Raw genomic sequence first — 11,883 nt, 5'->3', positions numbered from 1 at the left:
TCTACCTATCATAGGCAAGAGTATGGGGGAGGAGATGGGTGTTTGATGTGTTACATGTTGGTTAGTACTTCAGCCTAGATATGAAGGTATGCAATTCCATAGTCCAAAGCCAGCTGAGATTTCTCTGAATAAATTACACATTATTGACTTATTGAAACACTCTCATCAAAAAGCTAGGTGCAAGAAACTGATATTACTCACTACAATTCCTCAAGCTTGCCTATATTTTGGAGAGAAATAACAGTATCTCATTGCAGGTCATTCACACCCTTTGAAAGAAATGGTTGCAAGCCTACTTTCCTAAATCAAATTACAACTATTTTTTTAAAAATCAACTTATCTTAGTATTGCTCTGTTTAAGACACAGAGGGAATAATAGATTTACCTTCTACTACTGAAGTCTCTTCTTTCTTTTTGTCTAGCACTAGTTGTTCCATTTCTTTTCTTAGGTCTTCCTGATTCAGATTACAGGCATCAAAAGCATCACTCACAAATTCTGATACACCTGGACTTGTGGAAATCTCTTCCTCATCCTGCAGGAATACAGTTTAGTATGAACTTAACTAGACAGGGGAAAAAACGTCACCAATACAAACTTCCACTCATGTGACTGCTTTTAAATAGTCAGCAAAAAACCAAGCCAAATGCATTACTCTGACAACTACGTTTCTTACTGGGATACTTTTCTTTAAGAGTACTTTTGAACAGACAAAAATGTAGATAGCTGTACTGAAAATGATCTTTTCATCCTAGACTGCCTTTTTGCGTTCCTTTAACAACTTTTATTCCGTTTTTGTAACCTTCAGAAACAACAATAAACTCTTAAGTAGTTTAGAACAGTAGTTAAGATTAATATTCAACATTTGACCACAATTTTGTAAGAGTTTTCTGCACACGAATAAGATTAAGAGAGGACTGTTCTGCGGATATCTCTGTAGCTTAATTTAGTCCACTGCATATTATTGGCAAGAGAATGCACAGCTCTACTTCTGCCAAGAGAGTTCTCTGGCACTGATTTTATAATCCAGAAATGAACAAGGGTCGTTGTGTGTCTAAGGTAAAGTTTTGTCAAGCCAAACTGCAATAAAATAATGTTGATATTGCAATGCACTGCTTAGAAATCCTATACTTAAGCCTGACACTGCTGAAGAGTTGGACAAAATGTGGCACACAAACGCATTCTTATGAAGTACTCCTTGTGTCCAAATACAATGCTAACCTTCTACTCCAATCATTTTGAAAATGTCACTCTGGAGAGTAAAAACACATTGTATTGTATGTCTAGGATACTAATGAAAGCATTCTGCAGATAAACTACTGTTTCCGCTACTGAAAATGAGTTTTAAAGACTATATGCTACAAATTAATATCACAGCAAAGCAGCAGCAGGTTAGGGCTGTCAGATCCTGTATTATTATGGTTTCATAGCAGAACTTGCTCAAAAGGATGCATAATTACCTAGTAAGGAACAGCTTCCCATACTAAACACCAGATAAAATATAAGAGCATTTTTACCTCTTGAGATTTTATTTGAGGCTTTATTGTAACAGGAGGTGTTTTTGGCCGTACTGTTTCTATCAAGGGGAGAAAAAAAAAAGGTAGATTACATTTAAATGTATAAAAATCTCATTTAAACTGCATAGCTATTAAATATACAAAAAAATATTGTATTTTATGTTTTAAGGAATCCTGGTGGTTAATGATTGAATTCAGCCATAGGTAAAGCATTTGCAACAGCAAAATGGTAGAGAAGCAATTTTCTACTTTTAATTAAGGCAAATTTAGCAAATCATTTCCTCATTATGACTCCAAAGTTAAAGGACAGGAACCCCTCTGATCCTCAAAATGATCCAGAAAGCTATGTAAATAGGAACAGTTGGGAATCTGAAAGTATGTCTTCTATAAAACACAGATTGCACCACGTGTCACAAGGTCTTTAAAGTTACTAGTGCATAGACTTGGTCACAAAACCCACTTACTGCCTGCCACAGAAGTTCCCAAACTGCCCTGGCTGGGTACTGCTTCTGACACCAGTGCTCGTTAGCTCTTGGGTTTACCAGACTGTGCACGTGTACTCTGCACACCCCTAATGCATGAGGGGAGTGTTCCACAGCCTTTCCTTCTTTCACACAGGCAAAGGAAGTCACTGCAAACAAACCCTGGGAGCTGGTCCCAACTTCCTAGGAAAACTCACTGTGCATTCTGTATTTAGCAGCATGGTGCTAGGAAGACAACAATTGCTTACATACACAAGGACAGATATTTTTCCTGGCAGGTAAAGGAACACCCCAGTTTCCTTCCTTGCGCAACTATCAGGGTAGAGGAGTTAGAATAAAGAGCTGCAAGAACAATTCACATACAGGGCAGGTTGTGGAAGCGATGGAGTGCTTGCTTAGCAGTTCTGTTTGTTTAAATATGCAAAGCAGCTCTGAGCTTGCAGCTCTGCTTCCTGCAGTGTGCCCAGGTGGACCCTTCCTGCTAACTCCGCAATTTCAGAATGGGGAATTTTTTCATGTTTAATTTTTAAAATGAAGATCACTTTTAATTAAAATAATTCCGTAACTGGTAGTTGTCACTGCTTTTACAGCTCATTTACTCATTGCCCACTGCTCTGTCCTATCCTCTCTCTTCCTTCCACTTCCCAATCTTCAGAGGATCAGTCACTGGACCCAACACCACATCCAAAGAGACTCCAGCATTCCCAGCTCGAGGAGGCTGTAGAACACGGCACTAACTCTTCACTGTTCAGCACCCAGAGCTTGGCACAGGAGAGGTGCCTCAGGCTCCACCTGCTGCTCCCACGCAGACAGGACACAGCAGCTCTGCACTGGGCCATGCCCCACTAGTGTCTGACTAACACACCGTTCTGGATCTGGGCCTGGCACCACCTCCTGCACTGCTGGTGTGCTCTCTGCCCCAAGGTAATTACATTCCCAAGTACAGAGTTACTAATACCTGGAGAAGGCCTAGAACTTGGATGTTTTGTTATACATCTTACAAAGCCTTTAGATTAGAATGTAGAATGTCTTTCATTTGTCTCTTCTTTTTTCCTTTCACATCAACCATGCTAATTTAACTTTCTGAAAAGAGCAGCTAAGGAGGAGACAGAGAAAAACGGCAGGCTAATAATTCTATTTTATAGCCATCTTTAAGTAGAAACCTTGAACACAACCAGAATTACCAACAGGCAATGACTCCCAGTTTTAGCCTCCAGTTAGGGGATCCAACCTTCAAAAAAGGTTACTTAAACCAAAAATAACACAGATGATTCAGAGCTTCCCAAACCTATGCAATTTCTGAAAAAAACAAAACATGTATTTACTACAGTCTGGTACATGTATCTTTGCCATTAATAACACAGATGATTCAGAGCTTCCCGAATCTATGCAATTTCTGAAAAAACCAAAACATGTATTTACTACAGTCTGGTACATGTATCTTTGCCATTACAGAACATACAGTCATTAGGACAGTAAATCTATCTGCATATCCTACACTGCTGGTCTGAACTGTGTGAGAAACACAACAGGCCAAAAGACATTGTTTTTGGTTTTCTCAACCAAAGATATGTTTTGGTTTAGTCACAATGGAAATTTTACTATAATCCAGCAGCCATGACTGGCAATTTCCAAAGGTCTGGATGACTCAAACATAACATTTCTGTTGTTCATTAGGGTCAGATGCCATCTCTCCTGTAGAGTTGAGACACCATAAAAACAGCCATAGTTTTGGGACAGGAGACAACTGTCCTGAATAAAAGAAGTGAGAATTGATGCCTGTTGGTCTGCAGTAGATTCTGGAGTAGCCTGTCTTGCCAGCATTGCCTGGATTTTAATTTGGAGAAATCTACTTTGTTCACTCTAGATGGGCACCTTGCCTAGGCTGACACAGGTACACTCTGAACAGAACCTATGAGAAACAAAATGAGACAAACTGACAACAAAGCCATGTAACACACAAAAGCTTGAGGAAGCTACTACAGTCGTTTTTTGGAAAGGTATCTTCTAAGCAACATGCAAGCCGAGCTCTGTAATTCCCTTTGGAACCTCCCATTCACCCCAAGGTTCACCTGCCTATATCCAAGGAGCCAAGGCCCAGCTGAGTAACCTTAGGACAGACTGTGCAGAAAATTACTAAGCTGTGCAAAGACCTGTGAGAAAGTCTGTAAGAAATAGCAAAGGTGACATTAGAAACTGATAGGATTAGAAAAATGGCACCATTGGCAGTGCAAGGACTCAAGAGGAAAAATACCAATATGGAAAGATATTATATTCAAAAGAGGAGAAAAGCAGCTAATTTGACCCTGATCATCTGGCTGTCAGTCAGCAGTGTCACAGGACATGAGCATTAATTGATTTCATGGATGAAGACAATTTATTGATATTAGTGATATGAGAATCTGTCCCAAGGTGCAGCAAAGGCTTTCTCCTTCTGCCCAATGCCTACCCAGCCTGCCAAGATTCTTCAGGTGTCTTACCAGGGGTGGTGAGTGTACCTAGCTGAAGCTAAGACTTAATGAGCTACTGGTTATATTTTGCATCTTTGACAGTAACTGCTTTATACTCTTTATGCTGCAAATATTCCAGATTGCAGAATTTGTTTGCATGCAGATAAAGAGGCCCAGTGGCTGATAAGAGTGTCAGGAAGAACCACCTGTATAAACTGATCAATGTGACTGAAGATCCCTATGCTGAAGGAGCTTTTTCATCTCAAGGCTTTTTCATCTCAAAGCTTTTTCACCCCAGGTAGCTTCCTAGTCCCCATTTTTCTCCATATCTATAATACATTGTGGGCCCTTCCACACCCTACATGTGTCTCTGCTTCCATGACCACAATAATTCTATCCCCATATCACTCACTAACTTCTGTTTGGCTTGAGAGCTAAGCAAAACCCAAGAGCAAACCATACACCAACTGGTTGGGTTGGCCAGTACCTGTTGTACAATGAAGTGAACCAAAGTATCTCCCACTTACTTCTGACCAGTCAAAAAAGCACACCCAAGACCACTAGTGGTCAGGAACTGTTATAAGCCAAGTGCAACATTTCTCCTCTTGAGAATTCCACTCTTCTGACAAAGCTGGCTGAAGCTGGAAAACATATTAAAAGCACTAGGAGCTTCCTTTTCCCCAATCTCCACACACACACACATATATACTAGGTACGGTGAGAAAAGCCCCATATTTAGTAGAAAATCCAGGGTAGAGGTTCGATGGCACTTGATGTATACAGTGAGCATGCATGACACTAAGTTAATGAGATGTGCTAAAACAAATCCTTCCCATACCTTTCAGCTGATTATCCTCTTCTCTGCCTTTGTTCTCTTCTTTTCCTGCTGCCTGCTGTTGAGCTGCAAGCGCAGTGAGTTGTGCAGACTGTTTAATTAGGGACACCCTGTAGAAATAATTTCTCCAGAACACCTCCTCCTTTACGCTAGAGAGAACAAACAGATTTTGATTACTACATTTGGAAATATGGTTCAACAAATAGAATGAGGAGCTGGGAAGGTTTATCAAAGGAGGAGGTGTTTTCATTCCTGTTCTCATCCTTAGACAAGGAGACTAATGTGAACTACTTAAAAAGAATGCTGACTTGTGAAACAAGTTTTAGGAGCTGAGCCTGGGACTGGACAAGGAAGAACAGCTCCGGAACAAACCTAGGATCAAGAAGGCATATTGGAACAGGTCATAACTGCTTGGACAAAGACCTTACGGATATTTTAGTCAGGTTCACTAGAAGTAAGGCAGTTGCAATACAGAGCTTTTCCCACTGCCTATTCAAATACAGCTTTTCTCGCTTGCACTGTTGCTGTTTTGTGATGCATTCTTTTACCATTTGTCCAGGGGGTGTTTCTGACTATATGTAATCACTTATTTGGCGTGTCAGTTACATCAACAGATCTGAACATTTCTGTTCTTGCATTTGCCTTTGTTTGGGAAAAAAAATTCATTTAATTTAGCACACTGGACATGGAAAAATTGAAGGCCTCTCCCATTCTTAAGTCAAAAGGTCCTTATTAGTCCTGAATGTCTAACAGATGTACTTTTGTTCTGCAACCACTAAACTGCAATGCACATGCAATATGCCATGTGTTTGACATTAGCAGATAAAAAATACATACACCAGAAGAACATGAAGAATTGAAGGAAGTGACAAGAACAAGGAGTAATTCACGAGTATTTACAGACATATTAAAAGTACAATGATACAGAGTTACCAGCAGAAACTACTTACTGTTTGGGAACCAGATCGAACCTCATTCTATTGAGAAGTTCATCTTCTTGTAACATCACCAGTGCAACAGGGTACATTTGATCAAAGTCAAAATTAAACTGCACACCTGCTGGAGGATCCCGCAGAAAGTTCCGTTTATCCTTTGAAGAACATATTTATGTCATTATATGTGAAATTTTCTGGTATCAGTTAATTTCCATCATATTTCACACATAAGATCAGCAAAGCAATCCATAAAGTCTTTACAAAAATGATATTGAGGATCTACTTTGGCTCAAGTTGATACTGACAGACTATTTACCGTGCACATGATCAGTGTAGTGACAAACATATTAAAAGTCTATTGAAAATACATAATTTAACCATGCCAGCCAAACTTACTTGAAAAAAAGAAAAAAGAAAAGGAAACTTTCATCTCTCAAATACAGAATGTCAAATCTTACAGGACATTAAATACTTACTGCTGATAAGGCCAGTATTTGTTGTTGAATTGTCTCTTCTTCATTGCTGTCTACCCAGGGAGGCACTGCTGCTTCTGTTATTGAAAGGAGGACAATAATTGCATGTGTATTACTTTTAAAAAAACCCAACAAAACATACCTTACATAAAATAACACAATGTCACAAAAATAAGCAGATTTACCTCAGTAGGCCAATTTGTTGTTCCTTTTTCCTAAACTAAGCTTGTGGTATAAGAGAGAAACTCTAGGAATGATCTTTGCTTGTCAGAAGTAAAACACAATAATTGAGTATTTGCTGATTTCTGTTACTGTGAAACTACAACTGTGGTGATTTCTCTGCAGTGTGCACCAATCAGAACTTGGTGCCTCTTGGTTTAGTTATGGAAGTCGTACTGTATAACTGGTTAAGCAGCCTGCAAATAGACATTTCTCTATTCACTTAAAATGTGCAACCTTTGTCTAAATTCAATTTAAAAAATAATTTTCTATTGTATTTAACAATGGAGAGAAGTATTGTAAGTTACATGTAAGTTACACTAAATAAGCCCACTCAACTGATTTATGTATTTGCATAGATGCTTCCAAAATAGTTCTATAGACTGTACATAGAGGAAAATAAACTACTGTAGATGTATAGATATCTATTAATCTCTCCACTGTCAATGCAAATACAGCCTACAGAGACAACATGATGCATCTGTAACAGTTAACAAGTAATTCCTGTGCCCTTAAACTAAGAATGCTTATTTGCCTGTGCACCTGATACCAGCAACATCTTTCACCCACAAGGATTCACATCTGATGCTAATGCTTCTTTCAGTCAGGCCATCTGTTACTCCTCCTTTGGCCAATCTAGCTACCTATTTTCATGAAGCTTGGAGAAATATATTAAGAGAGGCTAAAGTTTACTAACAGAGACAAAAAGGCAGAAACACAGACAGCATGATTGCAGAAGCAATCTTGCAAGAAGAAACCAGACTAACACACTAACTACAGACACCATGAACAATTTTATCATGATCCATTTAAAACCAGCTCATTTTCAAAATTAACAATAGAGTCACTAATTATTCAAACTGTCAGAAATTACTGCATTCAAGTAACACATTAGAAGAGATAAAACAACGATGAAACACAACGTGAAAAAACAACTGTGCTTATTTTGAAGTCTCAGATAGATCCACTGATGTCAATAGTACATGGGTGGATAACTCAAAGGATTTAGATCACACATAATTATAAAGGAAATTATTTACGGGAAAGCAAAAGAGCAATTATGCCTTTTAATGTAAGCAGAGTAACTCCTACAGCAAAATTAATTAAATACTATAGGGCAAACCCTAACCCATGTTTTTCATTTTATTATGAAAATGTGATATGATTGCAAAAGCTCAGAAGAAATCAGCATGCCTGTTTTCAGTAAATACAAAGGCCTAAGATTCAAAACAGCAGCAAGAGATCAGTTTCGCCAGCCCAGTGATCCTTGAGTTAATTTCATAAAGCTGAATTTGGTTAAAAGAGCAAATCTAAACCAACTAGATAACACAACAGTAACCTCACTTGAAAAGAACCTTCCTTGTCTGCAGTATGCATTAAGTTCTGCCATAATGTGTTTCACTAAACAGTGTTTAGATTAGTTTTAGAACTAGCACAATTATCCAGCTTCCAGCAAGTTGTCACTTATGCAATGTTAAAAATAATGAAAAACACATATATTACCTGATTTTTTGTTTTGCTGCTGTTGGACAAATTTTTTCTGTTCCTTCTGAAAATCTCCAATAATCGTCTAAAATAAAAATTAGGGAGGCACAATATAAAAGATTTCACTCCTCTTGTTTCATGTTCACTCAGAAAGTGCTTTCAAATACAGTGCAAAATTATATTCTTGTATCCCTGGTGGCCCTTATTGTAACTTAATTAGAGGTGTTCCATGTCAATCATACATCTCCCTTTACTGAAACATTTTGCATTTAAAGCTATTGTGTATGATTTAAAAATTATAATTTTATCAAGTTCAGCACACAAAGAAGATGGAAAATCCTAGCTGATAATTTGAACATCAACATACTATGTATATCCACTTACTGTCTTACCATATCAAATACAGACAACACAGACTGTTTAGACTTATTTTTAAACATTTTTAAAGCATTAAACACTTAAAGATACCCTTGGCCTTAGAGTAAGTTTCAAGAGTTGCCTAAGAAATATATCCACTGCAGTATATCGGACTTGTAAAATTGTACAGTAGGATTTCAGAATGTCTGCTTAGCTGAAATAAAGTTACTTCTCCATTTATGTTGTTGATGAATTTTCATTTTAAAATTCCATTCAGAAATATCCTATATTGAATTTAGAACTTAAAAAATGGAGAATGGTCTCAGAAGTTGGCATGCCATAATCTAGAAGCAATGATGCAAATGTTGTTCTGTAGTTGAAAGCAGTGGCAAAACCCCACAAAGCTAGAAATGAATACTTAAACCACTCATAAAATACAAATTTTATGCAGTGAGGTCTGTGGCTTAACAAGTTGCCAAAAAGCACTTAAGTCTTCAAGCTAAATCCTGATAAATTCCTCTAAATTTTTTTTCCTTCAACAACCCAGCATTTCAGTTTAAGATTAACATCAGGGAGAGAACTACAGTAGTGCCAGTTGTAAATTATGTGATTTTTTTGTGTTTGTGGAATAAAATAATTTATAAGGTATAAGAGAAAGGCCTTATGATGATACAGCCATAATCCTGTTTCTCCTCTATGTAAAACTTATTATTCAAACAGATCTTTCAGATACAATACCTAGAAACAAATTACCTTATCAATGATACTGTCAATTTTTCCTTCTTCTACAGACTTCTTTATCGTCTGTGCTGTTTCAGCAACGGATTCAGATATCTTTTTTGTTGCAGCAGTGGCAAAATTGAAGAGGTAACCTTTCACAAACAAAAAAAAAGAAACATGCTGTAAATCAAACTTTTATACGTGAACCTTATTTACTGAATCAAATATTCCTAATGGTCCATGAAATACTGCTTTCCGATGGGTTTTATGAAGCAAAGTGTCTTTCCTGATTTCATATAACTTAGCCACAGTATTAAAACAGAATTATATATATATTTTTAAGAAGATCAACATGCATAATAAACTCTCATGAAGTGAGGCAGCAAATGCATGAAAAATTTCAGGCAAGTAACACTTGAGATTCCTTCAAAAGTCTTCAAGATAGAAGCTTGCTCTTGATGTTTGCCCTTATCTATTTTGCATTCTCTTTAGCTCCAAGAAAAGCACTGTGGCCCTTTTCGCTGAGTTCTCTGCAGTGGCAGAACAGCAGTGACAAATATTCCCAAAGACTCTGATTTTTTTTATATTAGCAGCGTTAAAGTGAAAAGAGGTGACAAGAAAGAACTGTGTAGCATGGGCAGCTGTACTGTATTATTTGTTTTAAATTAAGGAGAACAAATTGCAAGCAGCAAGATGTACATCATAAACCTTCAGAAACATTAAATATCAGCTTATTGACAAGGAATTTTAAACATTGGTACTGTTCTCAGATGACATGATGTCACAAGAACTTTATTACATTTGAACAGTTGCTTTATGACTCTAGTATCAAAGTTACAGTACATACAGTGATATGTCAATAAGTGCCATAGTAAATATAATTGCAGAGGGATCTAGATAGATTTGAACACTGGGAAAACATCAATGGCATGAAATTTAACAAGAATAAATGCTGCATTCTGCACTTGGTATAACTATTAATTGGAGAGGAGTGGCTGGAGAGCAGCCCTGCGGAAAGGGATCTGGGTGTGCTGGTTGGGGGTAAGCTCAACAGGAGTCAGCAGGGTTCCCTGGCAGACAAGAGGGCAAACCACATCCTGGGGGACATCAGGCACAGCAACACCAGCTGGACAGAAAAAGGAATCATCCTGCTGTATTTGGCACCAGTGCAGCCTTACCTCAAGTGCTGTATGCAGTTCTGGGCCCCACAATTTAAGAAGGATGTGAAGGAACTCGAATGGGTTCAGAGGAAGGCAACAGAGCTGGTGGAAGGGCTGGAAGGAATGTCCTGTGAGGAGTGGCTGATGACCTTTGGGCTTCTCCAGTTTGGAGAGGAGGCTGAGGGGTGACAGGCAACCTTGTTGCTCTCTACAGCTCCCCAAGAAGGGCAAACAGAGAGGGAGCTGTTGACCTCTTCCCCCTAGTATCCAGTGACAGGATGCATGGGAATGGTACAAAGCTAAGCCAGGGGAGGTTTAGACTGGGCATTAGGAGGCATTTCTTTACCAAAAGGGTGGCCAAACCCTGGAACAGGCTTCCTAGAGAGGTGGTGGATTCCTCAAGTCCGTCAGTGGTTAAAGAGGGTTTTGGACAATGCTTTAACTTTTGGTCTGCCCCAAAGAGATCAGGCAGTTGGACTATATGATTGTTGTAGGTCCCTTCCAACTGAAATAGTCTAGTCTATTCAAATTCTAGGGTTAGAAGTAGTAATGGTGGATCTAAACTGCACCGTAACTATCCAAGATATATTTGAGGCATTACTAAGAATGCAGAGCATGTGGGGTGGTAAGAATATTTCAGTTATTCCAGAAAATCACCTTTGGCTTTTACACAGGGACTGCAAAAAACCCACCAAAACTCACCAGTTCTGTTTCAAACAAAAATCACCTTCCTTCTTAAGACCTCACAAAAAAAATATACTTTCCTTATAGGTTAGAAAGGTAAGAAATAATCTTACCATGCAAAAAAAATGTGAGTTGTTTCAACACACAGTTCTTAGCCATTGGTAGAATGAGTTACTTTGGAACACTGATGCCACTTTTTGGGAAGCTGAATGTTATTTGTAGTGTACAAAATATTCTCTTGTCATATCACAAAATCAATACTGAAATATGCAGAGGTCTATCCAGCCTTTAAGCAAGGCAATTTTTTGTATGTAATTTCATTTATACGTCACACAATGGCGGCAACCAAACATCCTTCAAGTACTTGCCAGCATCCTTCCTACCTGTTATCAGGCTTTACAACCCATCACATGGCTCACGTATAAACAAATGCTTATCTTCTACACTCCAGATATAGACACATACTATTCTCCTTGTGACAGTAGAGAAAGCAGCAGTCCACTGCATTGTTTTCTCCCTACCAGCTTTTACTGGTTGTTTCATGTATCCCTGGAAACTTTCTCATATG

At 38.3% G+C, this 11,883-nt stretch overlaps 1 protein-coding gene across 1 annotated transcript in view; it reads right to left on the bottom strand.

The window, feature by feature from the left end:
* Positions 1 to 9,623, bottom strand: part of SYAP1 (synapse associated protein 1) — a gene marked incomplete at its 5' end in the record, with an annotated part of 11,004 nt that extends 1,381 nt beyond the window's left edge. Inside the window, 7 exons of the mRNA XM_009084944.1 lie at positions 386 to 533; positions 1,516 to 1,574; positions 5,286 to 5,431; positions 6,233 to 6,372; positions 6,694 to 6,767; positions 8,413 to 8,479; positions 9,505 to 9,623. Of these exons, the coding sequence (XP_009083192.1) occupies positions 386 to 533; positions 1,516 to 1,574; positions 5,286 to 5,431; positions 6,233 to 6,372; positions 6,694 to 6,767; positions 8,413 to 8,479; positions 9,505 to 9,623 (753 nt within the window). The remainder of the gene's footprint in view (positions 1 to 385; positions 534 to 1,515; positions 1,575 to 5,285; positions 5,432 to 6,232; positions 6,373 to 6,693; positions 6,768 to 8,412; positions 8,480 to 9,504) is intronic.
* Positions 9,624 to 11,883: the final 2,260 nt, after the last annotated feature.

The sequence above is a fragment of the Acanthisitta chloris genome, unplaced genomic scaffold (assembly GCF_000695815.1).
Source record: "Acanthisitta chloris isolate BGI_N310 unplaced genomic scaffold, ASM69581v1 scaffold22761, whole genome shotgun sequence".
In the NCBI taxonomy this organism is placed as follows: domain Eukaryota; kingdom Metazoa; phylum Chordata; class Aves; order Passeriformes; family Acanthisittidae; genus Acanthisitta; species Acanthisitta chloris.
The sequence above is the reverse complement of the archived record's forward strand: the minus strand, read 5'-3'. Positions and strand labels throughout refer to the sequence as shown.